The 16,933-nt window shown below is 46.2% G+C and overlaps 1 protein-coding gene across 1 annotated transcript; it reads right to left on the bottom strand.

Annotated features, from left to right (window-relative positions):
* Positions 1–765: 765 nt before the first annotated feature.
* On the bottom strand, positions 766–3,804 carry LOC104596201 (Pyridoxal phosphate (PLP)-dependent transferases superfamily protein). The gene has a single exon (XM_010257268.3). It carries the CDS (start codon positions 3,049–3,051, stop codon positions 1,015–1,017), a length of 2,037 nt encoding a protein of 678 aa, XP_010255570.1. The 5' UTR covers positions 3,052–3,804; the 3' UTR covers positions 766–1,014.
* Positions 3,805–16,933: the final 13,129 nt, after the last annotated feature.

The raw sequence follows: 16,933 nt of genomic DNA, 5'->3' as shown, positions 1-16,933 counted from the left end.
TGGTGTTCTAAAATTTTCTGGAATTCAAACTTCTGATTTTTTTTTTTAAATTATTATAGAATTGATACCAAGATCTTCATGCCGAAAAGTTTCTGGATTAAGAAAATCAGAGTAGATGAAAAAGAGGTTTAAATTGCAGGATGGTCAATGAATTTTTTGCAGTTTCTCTGGGATATGAAAACATTTTTACTTGCGGTATTGATAAAATAACAATGTGGCTGGATATTTCTTGTTATTATATTTTGCAGGCTAGGAATGGGATTGTGTTTAGTAGAGGAAACCTGCCAAATGCATGATTAGGAAGATATTTTACCATTTGGAATGAAGTTTGTTGTCTGCAGGATGATGACTATTCTGTTAAGTTATTTAGTTAAGCTCTAGACAAGGCATGGACTTCATGTATGAAGATAGAATCTGACTCTTCATTATCTGTCTCTGCTCTTAATGGCTCAGGTTCTGCTATTTCTTGGTTATTTTGCGATTCTTAGGACAAAAATCAGGCTGACTTCCTCTTGCTCTGGAAAAGCTTCATTTGTAAATGTTAAAAGGGACTGTAATCTGGTTGCTCATCGAATGGATCAGAAGGTTAAAAATGTATTAACTTGGTAAATAGTTAATATTGATGTTTATTTACTCACCCAAAAAAATTGCACACACCTGATGAACATTAAACCCAACTTAATTCCTTAGACCTTGTGGGAAAACATAGCGTTTTAGAAATTGATGGTCTAATCTGATCTTTTGTTATCCATTTTCATGCACGAATTTTACAGCCAAAGAGTAAGAGGATTTTGATTGCCCAGTCGATTTGTTTGCAACATTTTAATTGAGAAGAACATGAAACATCATGTACAAATGGAAACGCAAATAACAAATTTTAGGACAAAAGTGAGATCTGCTGCCATCTCTGTTACTGTTTGGGTACCTTCGCTTTGACCATTTCAATTCAATTAACTCCAGAGACTGTTCAGTACAGAACCTCACAATTTGAAAGAATAAATGAATTGGTGTAGTTTAAATTTCAATAGTCTTCTGGTTAAGAGCCATGTATCTCCATCTCTCCTTCTCCACAAAGTCTGCATCCAGGAATTGGGCAACAAAAACCCAAAGTCTGTAAGTGTCCTCAAAATTGGCAAGGAAGCTGAATGCAGCGGTGACCACAGTAATCCCCAAATCACTTTTCTCTTTTCTCTTGTTTCCTGCTCCTCCTGATGCGCCATGAGTTCTTGTCTCCAAGACTTTCTCCTTCTCTTCTTCATACTTGTCCGAGAACCAAATGTTGTGCAAGAAACCATATCCTACAGAAATATTGCTTCGGTCGGCAAGCTTCTGTACAAGTACAGGGTCAACCTTTTCTCCCTTCCAATCAAACACATTGAATGCCAGTGCCGGCCCACGGTCAAACTTTATCTTTGGTCCATAGATTCTGATCAGGGGAAGATCATCCTCTGAATGAGGATGCTTGAGCTTCATCAATGCATTCACTAGCCAATTGATCAAGTACCTTGCTCTGGTGCTTATGTGTATCAAGCCTATTGAATCTGCGTGATCCAAGCCTTTGCATTCAATCTCTACGCTCCTATCCATTTCTCTGGTACTGGTTTCTGTACTCCCTGGTTCCAGACACTCTGTGGGATTCCCTGATTCCACGGTTTCATTTGATAACGGTTCCTTGTGCTTGGCTTCTTTTTCACTTAACTCCAAGGTCTTACCATGATCGACTACTTCAATTTGCCTTCTCTGGCTTGAGCTCAAAGAGGTATTGTCCTCTTCGTTACCTTGCTGAGCAGATATAGGACCTGAGAATGAGTTTGTGACAATTGAACTTGAATCGTCTTCTTGCACCCAGAATTTAGAACTCTGTTGGGTATCCATTTCAGTGCCAGAGTAATCACTGGTGAGTTGAGACAGTCTTTTTGCCGGAACAAGGCTCACGATTCCAATACCTGTGGCCGCGGTTGAGTCCTTCAGGAGTGAAGCACTCGATCTCTTAACAAAGAGGCACGCAAAGCCAGCTGGGTTCTCCCCGAAGATCTTGAAGAAAGAGCAGATAAGGAAGTCTGGCCGAAAGAGCGAGAGGCCCAAAGTGTCCATGTCTTTTGGTCCTAAAGCACAGATATCAAGCAAGACATGCCATCCATTCTCCTGTGCAAGGTTCATCCATAGATACGGGTATCGGGTTCCGGTCATGCAAGACTGAAGCGGGAAGACGAACAGTCCTCTCTTCTTTTTCCTCTTACTCGCAACCATCTTAGTCAATTTCGCAGAGTGAACTCTGAGGCCTGGCCAAGAAAACTCAGCTGACATGACTCGGGCTCCTCGTTTCTGGGAGCTATCGATCATTGTATCCACGGCCTCACTTTCATAATCGTAAACTGTCAGAAGTCTGGGATTAGATTGGAAAGGGTAAGAATCTGCCAGAAGCTTAAAAGCGGAGGTCCTGTTGGCTGTAAAAACCATGGAATAGTCTGATTCGGAGATATTAAGGAAACCCATAATTCTTTTCCGTATGCTGGATTCCAGTACAGATCCTTTGCCTCCATACGCTATCTCAGAAATCAGACTCGTTGACTTGTAGGAGATGTCGAAGAAAGGGAATTGGGAATTATGGGGAGGCGGAGGCGGAGGCGGTGGCGGTGGAGAAGAAGAAGAAGAGGCAATAGTAGCTGCTGAGGAGTACTGAGCTTGTTGCTGGGAGTAGGAGAAGAGGCCAAGACCGATATAATCAAGACATACGCGATTAGAGATGGAGAGGTGGTAGTATTCCTGGGCTCTGACGCGGTCAGCCAGATGGGTCTGGGAGAAATCAGGGTAGGCCTTGTTGAAGTGAGAGAAAGAATCTGACGAGGAAGGGAGAGACTCATGATTGGTGAATTGGATGTTGGGGAAAAGAGAGGAAGTGGTGACGGTGGCGAAGTTGTATCGGGAAGCGGCAACGGTGTTGGAGGGTTTCAAATTGGGCTTAGGGGGCTCAGGCAGGCCTAGAAAAGGGACTGGGCAGCAACCTCGGCTGCAGGATTGTGAGCCATCTCTAATGCAAGGCGAATACATCTTTCTTTTCTTTTCTGATTTTCTCTTCTCCCACAGTTCTCCTTTTCCTTCTTTTAAAAGTTTTGTTGTTTTCTTCCAATCACCTTTCCTGGTTTATGGTTTCTTTCTGGGTTGCTACTAGCTTGCTATTTGTTGGCGAAGGGAAAAAGGAGAAAGGAGTAAGACCTCCCCCCCTCCCTCTCTCTGTCTTTCTATGGGGCATTCTATGAACAGTCCAGATGATGGTGGGACTTGTTTGTTTTGCCTAGAGAGAGAGAGAGATCTGTAATCTGCTCTAGATTAATGAAGATGGTTGGGAGAACTGGAGAAGGCTTTATTTTGTTGAGGCGAGTAGAAGAGAATTAATGAGGGTAACATCTTAACTGGTAGTAAAAATCATACAGGTGGGTCTTTGACCATGAATCCACACCAAACGATTGAACAAGAGATCGATGGATCAGGATCCTTGAATTTGAAGGTTTAGACCCCACAACTACAGTTGGTTGGCATGTTCTTCACTCTATCAGGATTGACTCAAATGCTCTCACATGGTACGTAGTAAACTTTTGATGGGGGGGACGGGGAAGGAAGTGGAACCAATTGGGAGCAAGAAGCAACAAACAGAAATGGACGAGGGGGGGTTCGCTGTAATGGTCGGCACATCCATGCTGGAAGGCTGCAGCTTCTTTAGAAAGGTTCTGACCTCTCATGTTGAAATGTCCCCATCTTCATCTATAACTATGATGTATTCACACAATTTGGAAGGGTTAATCGTGTTAGTAGTATATATAGCCTCTGCTTATCGGAATGAGCAATCTAATCTACAATAGTAAAATTTGGACCAAGTCTTTGTTTCTTGTCCTTTGTTCTTACTTCCTAAGCACACAAAACAAGCTATATATGCCATTCCACGTTCTATAACAACAAAAAAAAAAGTCTATGACTTTATCCACCTAGTTGTCGTGTTTCTTGCTTTATTAAATTAGATGAAATTGACTTCACTTTATAAGGGTCAGATCTTGTCTGAGATGGGTTCTTAGGGGGCGTTTGTCAAACACACCCTAGAAGGCAGAATTAAGGAAATTGCTTAGCCAAAAACACACCTAGAAGGAATTAAGGAAGTGATTCTATTTCGTTTACTCATTGCAATTTAGCCACTTCATATCATCTAAATCCGATGCATTGCTAGAATAGCAATAAAATTAGAAATGGGTTTGGTTCTTCATTCTAGAATAGAAGTTCAAGTGCAGTGGAACAACAAAAGCGAAATGATTTCCTTTCATGTGACCTTCACACACCCACTTGCTGTTTTTTAATGTCCTTCATGGTGGAGACCCCAGAGAGAGAGAGAGAGAGAGAGAGGTAATGCATTTTTCCAGACATGTCATCCAGCAAAAGAAAAATAATTTTAGAGGGGCCATGGGCCCACCGTCACCATGCATGATTGGCTCCCTTGATCCACCTACTGGCTACTTGTGTTCGTCTTCACACGATAACCCCTCCTATGATAGAAGTTATCCTTATGGGTATTTCCTTCAGGCCCACGTATAAAACGGCTTTGGCCCTCCACTCCACATGCATAATGTTTAGCAAGTCGGGGTCTAAGCATCGGTGGTCGATGGATCCTACGCAAGAGATAAATTTGCCCTCCTTTGGGAGTGTTTATTGGATAAATTATTACTAATAATAAGTGTTTATAAATGTTTACCGAAAAAAAAATATCACTTATTTCAATTGAGGGTAGTATAGATATTTTGAAAATTACGTGACAGGCCAACAAGACGAACCAAAAATCCAATAAGCATTTTGTCAAAAAGTGCTTGAAAAAAAAAAGCCAATTTTTGAGTTTATATAAAGCATGCTCATTTCCTGAAAAAAGTGCTTATTCGGGCTAATTTCCCAAACACATACTAGTGCTCATTGGTATGGTTCTCGCTGAAAATAAATGTTTTTTTTTCTAATAAATATTAAAAAATAAGGGTATATGGAATTGATTAATGTACCTGGCCCCAATCATAAACTAAGGGTGTAAATGGTATTCTGTCCGAATATATATAAAAAAAAAACGTTTGTGATTGGATCAAATATGAATCTGCCCTGATCCCATCTAAATACAATATAATTTGACAATTGACATTGAAAAGAATAGAATGTTAGAACATGATTAATGTGACCTGCCTTAAAAAATTGGGACAAAGACATAATTTTTTGAGTTGCCTATATAGGATTATATATAAAAATTAGGGAGAAGTACCAATCAGCCCGATCAAAATTTACTAGGTGTAAAGTACAGGGGGAATGCATTCTGACCGTGAATTGATGCCAAATTTATGGATAGGATGTGGTTTATAGGGGGGAGAAGGCTAGCTGTAAAGGGGGCTGGAATTCAGAATTCTGCATCGTGTGTTTCCATACTTTTCCCTAAAAATTAATACATATCAATAAAGTTGATTTCAGAAAATCGAAATTGGCTTGAAAAGAGGAATCACCCAATTTGACGATTTCTCTTTTCAGCCCAATTTTAATAATTATTTTCTGACCAATTTTCCAATTTCTTAAAAACCAACCAACCAAACACCAAAATAATCGAATCGCTGATGTGACTTCGTTGTGACACATAAATCGGCACAGTCCCAAACACCAGCCTACCCAATACTCCTTCCAAACTGAGCTTTTATTTTACTATACAATATATAAATTATTTTTAATTTATCAATGGTGTATTGCATGTCTGAACCCAATCCAATTCATACAAGTGTAAGTGAAATCTGAAGGCTAAGATTCAACTTGAATCCGAACTGGGGATCTGATTTATGATGCAAGGGGTCACAATGCTCTAAGCATGAGAAACGTGGCAACATAAGAAGAACAACTTTTGATAATTGAATTGTGGTGATTATGAGGCTAACCTAAAGAATGGACCCCGCAATGAGAAAAAGTGAAGAAATTAGTTATTATTTTCGGTAGGGATGGAGTGGGCTGTAAAGTGGGAAGGTTTTCCCATGGGTAGGGCAACCCAACAATGATGCGAAACAATACTATTCACACCTTTTAAATCAAGGGGGTGTTCTGTAGTATGAATAAGAAATTGGTGGGTGTGGATTGGTCTACATCACACCTTGTGGTAGGGACCAATCCACACCACACTACGATCCATAGTTGTTCTGAACTGTGGACGAATTGTATAGAATAGATCAGTCCACATCCACAGTGGCATTTTGTAGTGTGGTGTCCACACCACATTTGTTTGATTCCATGTATCTCATATACATTTTATAAATGGTATACATAATTAATCATAAATATCTAATTTTTGTATTATATATTTTATATATATTTATATAATATTATATAAATTATAATTATATAATAATATATTAATAAAATAAATATTTTTTTAACTTTATTATACTAATTTATTTAATTATTGTATATATAAGCAATTTTATACATCAAAATTCATATAAAATTAAAATTTTAGGTTTTTTGTCATTTTTTTAAATAAATAGCTTTGGGCCAATGCACGGCCCGACTTGGCCCACACGCTAGCCTGGCCCATGGCACAGCACGACACGGCATGGGCTTGGGTCGTGGGCCGTGCCAAGCTGACTCCCCAAGTATCCCATGTCAACACTCTTGCATCTTCTTCTATGTTTTTTATCTCCATGGTTGTGATACAAACTCCGGCCATTGTAGCTTCATTGTTAACTTCATCATTTTCAGCCAATAGCTCATCAATGTCAAACTCCCCACTCTTAAAGGCATTCACAGTTTCACACTTGAACTTGGTTTGGTTGGTTCAATTGACTCTCCATGGGTCTAGGGTCTATAGAACTGTTTCACTCAAGGTTGGTTCAACTCGAGCCTTCTTTGCATTAATTAACTTTTGTCCTTTCTTGTGATTTGCCCATCTCTTTTGATCTCCTTTATTATCACACTTTTTTCCTTCCTTTCCCTTAAGTCCCTTCTATGTACATAGTTGACTCAAAAATATGTATATGTGCACCATCCTTGAGTATAGTCCGCCCCCTTCCTTGTTCTCCTTGTGCCACCTTAGCTAACTTGAGATTTGTTTCCTACATCAAATTTTCACCAGTCCCATCTTGATAGTACTCTTTACTTTTGAGACCTCTCCTTGAGCCATTCACACTTTCAAGGTCAACTCAACAATCGTACCTTCTTCCTAAGTTACCGCCTCGATTCAACTCATTGAAGCACTTGAGCCATTCACACTGTCCAAGACTTCTTCCCCAGTGGGAGTGTTCTGTAGTGTTAATAGTTTCTTTTAACTTACTTCTGAAACCTCAGTGAAGTCATTGTAGCACTTGAAGCATGAAAAGAAGCCATTGAAGGCATTGAAGCATGAAAAGAACACAAATATGAGCTTTGGCAGAGCACAACATAGATTTTCAGCTGTGGAGACCTTCGATGAGATCTTCGACTGTGGTGACCTTCGGCGGAATACAACAGAGATCTTCGGTGGTATACAAGAGGGATCTTCAACAGTGGAGAACCAGCGGTGGAGAACTTCAATGGTAAAACAACGTATAGAGTTTGGAGGGTGTGCGTGAATCAGCATATCAAAAACAAACTGTGGACGGACTCCTTCCATGAGAAATTACCGTTGACGCTAAAATGGGGAGTGGACAGGACTGGTCCACGATATAGTGTGGACTGGTCCCGTCCACAGCAAACCGAACACTTCCTTTATCCCGTGGCGTGGACCAAAACGGTCCATCCACGAGCTGAACACACTACCGAACACCCCCCAAATCAGCTTGATTTATTGTTGAAAGTAGACCTGGTCATAGGCTGGGCTTCCTTGCACTGTTTCAGGTTGGGTTCATTAGAATTTTGACAAAATCCAAGCCCAAACCCGGCCTATGAACAGGTATAGTTGAAAGGGTGTAAGTCTTTGATGCTTAAAAAAAACAAAAAAAAAAACACTACAATTCATTCATTTGAGCATCATTGGTATATTGGCTGTATCAGTTGGCACCTTGGCAACTAAGGGAGACCTCGGCTTGGCACCTTGGAAACTAAGGGGGACCTCAGCTCGGCACCTCATCAGCTAAGGGAGACCTCGGCTTGGCACCTCGACAACTGAGGGAGACCTCAGCGGCTCAGCACCTTGGCTAGTAGGGAGACCTGCAATCAGAGGCAGTTGAACTCGAGCCTAGCCAAGCTCAAACTTTCAAGCTTTTGACTCGAGCTGACCTCGAGCTCAAGTCGATAGTTTGAATCAAACTCAAGCTCGAATAGCTAGATATTTGGCTTGGCTTGGCTTGAATACACCCTAATTGGCTGCCTCTATTTTCAAATTTTTATCTATTATTATATTATATTTACATGCATTATGAACTAGTTGATGAATAGAAGAGTTTTGATTTCTATATATACACGGAATAACTATAGAGTCAATAGTATCAAAAAAAGGATAGAGTGGTTTCGTTTTTTGCCTTAACATCCCAACTTTCGTATGCTTCATGCTTGCAACTATGTATCCACCATGATTTCTTCAAATTAATGAAGTTTATTTCATCTTTTACCAAAAAATAAGAATCAAAGTCATGATAAACAAAATTGTGGGTCTTAATGAAGCAAAACTACTCGTACGCAATCAGTAGCCCACTCCATCTTTATCTATCAAATGCATATAGGAAAAGGATCTTAAAAAATGTGTTTTGAAGAGAACAATTGCTTTAAAGATCATTATCTATCAATGTTGCACGATTTGGTCACTCCTAGCTAGCTGTGACCTGGCTTCTAACTGGAACGAACGGCACCTGAGAGGAAGGAAGAAGTGAAGGGTTCCCGGGGAGATATCCCGGTGGGAACACATCGATGGCTAAGTTAGAACTAAAGGAAATCTCAAAGAGAGTAGAGAGTAAGAGTGCTCCAAGTGCTTAAGCTTCAATACCTTTTCTCTGCGTGGGTTCGGGTTCTTTTATGTTGGAGTCAGGTCATACCTGGCATAACCGCCACCGTTATGGCCGTTACCGCTAGGACAGGCGGGGCAGGTGCAGGTGGCCGCCACACGCTGCCATCGCCGGGTACGGGCTTGACAAACATGTCAAGCTTCCTAGAGGCGGCAAACAGAACATCGCCTGGCAGGCAGAAAGCCGCCTGGCAAGGGATCAGAGCCCTGCCATCTAGTCTGGTGGGTACGGACGTTAGGTGGTGCTCCCCACAGCCCACCAGGTTGTCGGGCACCGGACTGTCTAGGGCAGACCTGTCCCGGTACCTAGGTGCCGAGGTACTGGCGCTGGGGGCGGGGCTGCCCCGAGGTGCCTGAGGTACTTAGCCAAGACCAGGGGCGCCTCTTCCTTGGGAGGGAAGAGCCCCGAACTCTTCCTTAGGGGGAGCTCGGGCCCTTGGGGTGGCCCGGGACCTTCCACACTTGGTGGGAGTCAAAAAATGCGTGAGGTTCAGTCCTCGACGAGTCGCTTAACCCCCCGAGTGGTCAGCGTTGGACTCGGCATGTCTTTCTCGTCGAGTTGTGGTCATTCTGTCAGGCTGAGCTGTTCACTGGGTCAGGTCACGTACACGTGTCCTCGGACTACGAGGTCGGGCCAAATCGCCCTTCATCAATTGCCCCCCACTCCCCGTGGTGGGGGCGGTGACCCAACACGGGGAGTTCATGACGAGCCGGGTGGATTTGGCTTGGTACTTATGCTACCCTCTCGGGCGACTCGCTGGCTGGACTGGTCTGGCGTTTGATTCGTTCGGAGAGAAAAACCCGAGTCACATACGGCTTACGCGCAGACGCCACGCGATCTGGACTTCGCGGACACCAAAAAACGTGCTAAACTGATTTTGCCTTGAGAATTTTGCAGCCAATTTTCTTGAGGACTGTCAGATTGCCTTGATCCTGGCCGTCGACGTCCGGGCCCATCGGCTATAAATAACGGGGGACCTTGGCCATTTTCCTTCGCCACTAAGTACCCTTCGTCTACCGTGAGCTCGCGTTTGGAGTTTTCAGCTCGGTCTTTTAGTCCAGTCGCGTCTTTTTTCCCGGTGAGTCCCTGAGCTCCCCTTTCTTCCCTTTTTCCTTTTCAGTTTGTTCCCTTTCATGTCTAGCGGGGACAGTCTTTTAGATGAACCCGAGGTGGGTACCTCGGGTCATGGTGACCCTGCCGTCGCCCGTCCTTCCTGCGAGGCTCGGATGACTTCGGGCAAACTAGCGTCTACCACCCGTCGAGGTCGGGCGTTGAACCAGTTCAGTCCATCCGTTATGACGCAGGAGAGGCTCCAGAACCTCATCCAACAATTCTACCTGCCACCAGAGTTCTCGTACAGTCTTCCCACCAGCAACTTCCCTTGGGAGCACGGTCCAGATGAGATTGTGATCTTTAGGGAACAACTTGTTGGCAGGCTTCGTCTTCCTCTCCACCACCTTATTCCCGAGGTGTTGAGGCACTTCAGCATCACGTTGGACCAACTCCACCCCAACTCTATTCGGAATTTGGTCGGGACCATCTCCCTCTGTTCCGAGCATGACTTCCCTTTAGACACGGACATCATTTGTTCCATTTTGCTAATAAAAAAGAGTGCCCCTGGCGCTCCCCCTGGGCATGGGCAGACCTACTATTTGTCTCCTCGCCCGGGCTTCAAAATGCTGCACAAGTTCCCAAGCAAGGTCCCGGCCTGGAAGCGGGACTAATTTGTAGTCCGGAGCAGCACGGGGTGGCCGTTCCTCACCGATTGGAGGGTGGCCACTCAAGCTCCCAGCGTCGCTCTTAACCGGAAGACGTGGGAGACCTTTCACTCATGGGCTCAGGCCGGGTTCGATCACAAGGACTTCATTTCCGAAGGGAAGCTAATTCAAGCCGGTTTGAGCCCGGGTAGGTTGATTTCCACTTTAGCGTTTTTCTTAATCAGTTTAGCATCTTGGAACTTACTGACGCTGGGCTCTGTTGCAAGTCCCATGGAGGAAGAGAGGATCACCGGTTCGAGACTCCTTCGTCAAATGAAGAAGAGGAAGAAGCGGGCTGCCAAGAAGGTGCGCGTGGAATCCCCAAGGGCCCTTACCCCTGAACCAGATCTTCCGCAGGCCCCCTCTTCGAGGCCTGAGCTCCCACAAGCCCCTGCTTTGGGGCCCGAGCTCTCCCATGTCCCTCCGGTGATAGACTTGGAGGGGGACTTACCACCTCGGGGGCCCGAAGTGGCAGCAGAGCCGATCACCGAGCTAGCTGGGGCTGTCGCCGAAGTTCCAAACCCTGTCTGGACTGCTGCCGAAGCTTCCGAAGGGTCTACCCATCGTGCCGCAGACACGATGACATCCAACTCAGTGACCCAGGAGGAGGAAAAGAGCATCATGAATCCCGATGTCGGCCTCGATAGGAGTAGGAGAGCGGTTATTACAGCGGAGGTCCTAGATTGGGCCGAACTCTCCCCTGGTCAACTTGGTGCCCACGCTGCAACCCACGCCATGGTGGTGAGTTCACATCCTGAGAGCAAATTCTTCTTTCTTTCTTCTTTCTTCGGTACTAACCAACCCCCTCCTCTCAGGTGAACACTGTCGTGCACGCGCTGACCTTCCAGCTTGACAAACACCTGAGGCGCGCTTTGGCTGCTGATGAGTCATCTCGCACAGCTTACACCGAGCTGAGAGCAGCATAGGACAGAATCCACCAGTTGGAGAGTGATGCTACTGCCCAGTAGAGCTTTATCGATGCCCTTCTGTTAGAGAAAGAGGAGCTGGCCCGCGAGAGGGATAGGCTAAAGGCCGAAGCGAATGGGCTCAGAGCGGGCCAAGAAGCCTTGAAGCTCGAGGTGGAGAGCCTCAAGGCGTGTCAGAGGGCTTCGCAGCTCGAGGTGCAGGGGCTTAAGGAAGCCAAGGGGGCCCTGGAGCACGAGGTGGAGTAACTCAGAGCTGACATTAAGAAGAAGGCCAAGATCTTCGACGAAGCTCTCGAGGAGGCGAAGGTCTAAGCCGTTATCGACTATGTCAAGTCGTCTAGATTTGACAATGTGATGTCGAAGGCCTACCGTAGGGGGTTCAAGCTCGGTAGGTGGTAAATAAGGCGTGCATATCCTGACCTTGACATAAGTGCCTTCACCACCTACAAGATTACAGACGACATGGCTCGTCAGGCCGCAGATGACCCAGATTCCGACGAAGAGGGTGGCGACGAGGAGGCCGATACTACTGACCTGACTAACACCCCCGAGGAGGCCCCCGAAGAGGCCTCGAGCAAGGCTGATAAGCCTTCTAAATAGTTGTGTGCTCCTTGTATTCCCCTTTTCTTGTTTCTTTGTACTTGGGATTTTGTAATGAAATTAGATGTAATGAAATAACATTTCTTGTTTCTTTGTACTCTCCTTTGTGCGATTCACTTTTGCCAGAGTGTTTGCTTTATCTAAGCAGTCGAGTTAGTAAATTCAGTCCTTGAGGTGAGTGACCCTTTATCGCTGTCACCCCGAACTGTCTTCCTGCTCATAGTATGGGTGATCATCAGGTTTTGGTGATGTACGCCGAGGTAGGCATAGTAAGGCGCGTGCCCAACCTGCCCACTTGGCTATTTAGCTTGGCGTTTGCCTCTAGCCGGGTATACCGAGGTAGGCTAGGAGTCAGAAGGTTTGTTCTTGAGATGCCTTCGGTCTTTGGCATGCTAAGCCTATGCTGGCGAGGCGGTAGAGTCATGTATAGCGTCGAGGTCTTCAGTTGACCTAGCGCATTGACCCTTAGGCTGGAGGGAGTGACTCGTGGTCATACCAAACCGTTTTCCTGGAGTCTTCCCTCGTTGAGGGGGTGGCTGAACTCGTGGTTCACTCAGTTCGGTGGTTCACGGGTAATATAGTCTCAGGTTGACAATATTCCATGCCCGAGGTACTTGTCTCCCTTCTAGGGTTTCAAGTTCGTATGTTCCTTCCCCGAGTACTCGCTTTACTCGGTAGGGTCCTTCCCAGTTTGGACCGAGCTTGCCAACGCAGGGCTCAGGCACCATAACCTTGCGGAGAACTAGGTCGCCAATGCGAAGAGTTCACTTCTTGACCTTGGCGTTATAGTACCGAGCTATCCTTTGTTGATAGGCCGCGGTCCTGATGTACGCGAGGTCCCGTACTTCGTCTAGCAGGTCGAGGTTGGTGCGTAACTCGTCTTCGTTTGCTCTGTCTTCATATGCTTCTAGTCTCAATGAGGGAACTTCAATCTCAGTTGGGATGACTGCTTCAGTGCCGTATGAAAGGTTAAAGGGAGTTTCTCTCGTGGTAGTCCTTTCCGTGGTATGGTAGGCCCAAAGTACGTTGGGTAGCTCATCCGTCCACATTTCCGTTTGGCCATTCGCCTGAGGGTGCGCCACCGAGGTGAAGTTCTGCTGAATTCCCATGTCTCGGCACCAGTTTTGGAACTTGATGTCTTTGAACTGCTTGCCATTGTTGGAGATCAGTACCCGAGGTAATCCGAAACGAAAAACTATGTTCTTCCAGAAGAAGTTCTGTACGTTTCGAGCTATGATTGTCGTGAGCGGTTCGGTTTCAACCCATTTTGTGAAATAGTCCACTGCCACCACTAGGAACCTTCTTTGCCCTGTCGCTGGCGGGAATGACCCGAGTAGGTCAATCCCCCATTGTGCAAACGGCCAAGGGCTAGTGAGGTATTTCAGGTCGGCAGCAGGGTGGTGGTGGATGTTAGCGTGCTTCTGGCACTTGTCGCATTTTTTGACAAGCTCGGTCGCATCTGCTTTCATGGTTGGCCAGTAGTACCCTTGTCGTAGTGCTTTCTGAGTGAGGGCCCTGCCCCCCAAATGTCCACCGCATAGGCCTTCATGAGTGTCGTGGAGGACGAGTTCGGCTTCCGAGGGTCGCAGGCAACGCAGGTAGGGGAGCGTGTAGGACCTTCGGTACAGCCGTCCATTTATCATGACGTATTTGGCTGCCTGGCGCTCTACCCTCCTCGCGGCGTTACGGTCTATGGGGAGGGCTCCATATAGCAGAAAGCTCGTGAGTGGATCAATCCAGCTCGGCTCTGCTTGAACGACGAGAAGGAACCTCCTCTGCCCCCCTGAGAATGCTAGGCTGAGGTAAGTTCTCTATGTACACAATCCTCATGGTGTTGTCTCCCGTGCTGGCTAGCCATGACAGGGCATCGGCCTCGACGTTCTCTGATCTCGGGATTTGCTGGATGAAGTGTGACCGGAAGTTGAGCAGAGTCTCTCTCACTTTGGTTAAGTAATCTACCATAGTTGGTTCGCGAGCTTCGTAATCACCCAGGACTTGATTTACCACGAGCTGGGAGTCACTGCAGACGACGATGTGTTTGGCTTTCACTTCCTTTGCGAGGTCCAGTCCGGCTATCTGCGCCTCATATTCTGCTTTGTTGTTGGATGCTACGAACTCAAAGCGTAGTGCATACTCCAACTTCACACTGCTTGGTCCGTACAAAATAATCCCAGCTCCGCTGCCCTGCCGATTTGACGAGCCATCTACGTGAAGGATCCAGGGTTCATCATCCCAGTTCGGGCTTAGCCTAACTAGGAGAGATGCCACGCTGGTTGCTACTTCACGGTGCTTGTGTTCAACTGGTCCAGGAACTCCGAGCTCTCCCATACTGGGGGCCTTGTGTTCTACTGGCCTGGGGACTTCAGAGCTGAAGGTGCAGTCTGTGACGAAATCCGCCAAGGCTTGGGCCTTGATAGCGGTTCGCGGTTTGTACTGAAGCTCGTACTCGCTGAGCTCAATGGCCCACTTTGTCAATCTTCCTGAAACCTCGGGCTTGAGCAAAACTTGCCTCAGAGGTTTATTGGTAAGGACAACGATGGTGTGAGCTTGGAAGTATGGGCAGAGCTTTTAGGCCACTATAACCAGTGCATAGGCTAACTTTTCTATCTCTGGGTACCTCATCTCTGCTCCCTGCAACACTTTACTAACATAATAGACGAGTCGTTGGACCCAATCTACGTTTCTTATTAGTACCGAGCTGACCACCTCGTCACTCGCCAAGAGGTATAGCTCTAAAACGTCATCCACTTTGGGCCGGGTCAAGACTAGGATGCTGGCGAGGTGCCTTTTGAGCTTGTTGAACGCGAGTTGACACTCTTTAGTCCATTCAAAGCCTTTGCTTTTTATGGCTTTAAAGAAAGGTAGACAACGGTCTACGGACTTGGAAAAAAAGCGACTTAGGGCGGCCAATCGGCCATTCAGCTTCTGGACCTCTTTTAACTTTCGGGGTGGTCTCATTTCTAGGATGGCCTTAATTTTGTCCGGATTGGCCTCAATGCCCTGCCGATTGATGATGAACCCCAGAAATGTACCCGAGGTGACACCGAAGACGCACTTATTCGGGTTTAACTTCATATTAAATCTTTGCAAGACTTCAAAGACTGAGCATAAATCTAGTATTAATTCATTTGAAAACTGGGTTTTGACGACCATGTCGTCTACATAACACTCTACTTTGGTGCCAACAAGTGGCTCCAACAGCTTATTTACAAGTCTTTGGAACGTAACCCCAGCGTTCTTCAGCCCGAAGGGCATGACTTGTAGCAGTACAGGCCAAACTCGGCTATGAAGGCAGTCTTTTCCTCGTCAGTTGGGTCCATTTTTATTTGGTTATAGCCCGAATAGGCATCCAAGAAGCTCAGCAATTAAGGCCCCAAGGTCGCGTCCACTAGGCGGTCAATCCTGCGAAGTGGGAAGCAGTCTTTTGGGCAAGCCCGGTTTAGGTCGGTGTTGTCGACGCACATGTGCCACTTGCCGTTTGCCTTTTTCACCAGAACGGGGTTGGTTACCTAGCTCGGGTAATGGACTTCCCTGATAAAACCGGCTGCCAGGAGTTTCCCGACTTCCTCGTCGACTGCCCCCCATCGCTCTGGGGCTAGGTTGCGCTTCTTTTGTCTGACGGACCTAACTGAAGGATCAGTGTTAAGTCTATGAGTGATAATGTTAGGGTCTATGCCAGGCATTTCTGCCACCGACCACGCGAAAACATCTAATTTTTTGGGTAAGAAGCTTACTAGTTGAGACCGTAGGGGCTCCTCAACAGAATCCCACCAGTGGAGTGCTTGCAGGCTTCAAGTCACCCTCTAGGATCTGAAGCTGATCGAAGGCTGTCTTGAAAATGATGTCTGCCGAACTGCCCGAATCCACCAAGACACGCTTGACTTCGAAGTCGTTGACCTTGATCTTGATGACGAGCGCGTCATCGTGGGGGTAGTGGACTCCTTGCGCATTGTCTCCAGTGAAGAAGATCGGCTCCTCCACCTTTGGCTGCTTCGGGGGGTTTAACTCTTCCCTGGCGGTTTCGCGGACTGATGACCGAGCTGCTACCGAGGTACAGCCCGCGACAATTGATCCTCCCACGATTACGTGGATAGTCCCTCGAACTGGTCTCTCGTCTTGGGGTTGTCTCTGCGGTTGCTCTGCCTGTCTGCTGGACTCGAGGGTTTCTTTATTTTGCCCCTCGTGCCGACCTGCTTTATTATTATTATTGCCATGCTGTACAAATTTCTTAAATATCCGTGATGGATGAGCTCTTCTATCTCATCACGGAGGTTATTACAATTTTCGGTGCTATGCCGTGATCTCTATGGAAACTACAGTACAAGTTCTTGTTCCTAACATTAGGATCGGCCTTGAGCTGAGGTGGCCACTTTACATACGGGGCGTCCTTGATCACCATGAGGATCTTTGCCCGCTTTGTGTTGAGGGGTGTAAACACCCTTTCTACTGCTGGAGCTCGTTAAGGCTGAATCGGGTTTGCCCCCCGGGCTTGATCTTTCTTCTTTTTGTAGTCGTTAGGAGCCGGGGGTTCCGGTTCCCTTCTCCTATTTTTAGGGGCGGGCTCACTCTTCTGGTTAATCTCTTCGTCTGTCCCTATGAATTGATCTGCCAGTTCGAGGAACTCGGTCACGGTCTTGGGTTGGTTGACAACCACGTGCGATCTAAACTCCTTGTGAGTGAT

The sequence above is a fragment of the Nelumbo nucifera genome, chromosome 1 (genome assembly GCF_055504915.1).
Source record: "Nelumbo nucifera cultivar China Antique chromosome 1, China Antique-T2T, whole genome shotgun sequence".
NCBI lineage: Eukaryota > Viridiplantae > Streptophyta > Magnoliopsida > Proteales > Nelumbonaceae > Nelumbo > Nelumbo nucifera.
This window is presented reverse-complemented; position numbering and strand designations above follow the sequence as displayed.

Bases quoted from the DNA above. Each gene is read 5' to 3' on its own strand.
- LOC104596201 (XM_010257268.3), bottom strand. From the start codon at position 3,051: ATGTATTCGCCTTGCATTAGAGATGGCTCACAATCCTGCAGCCGAGGT.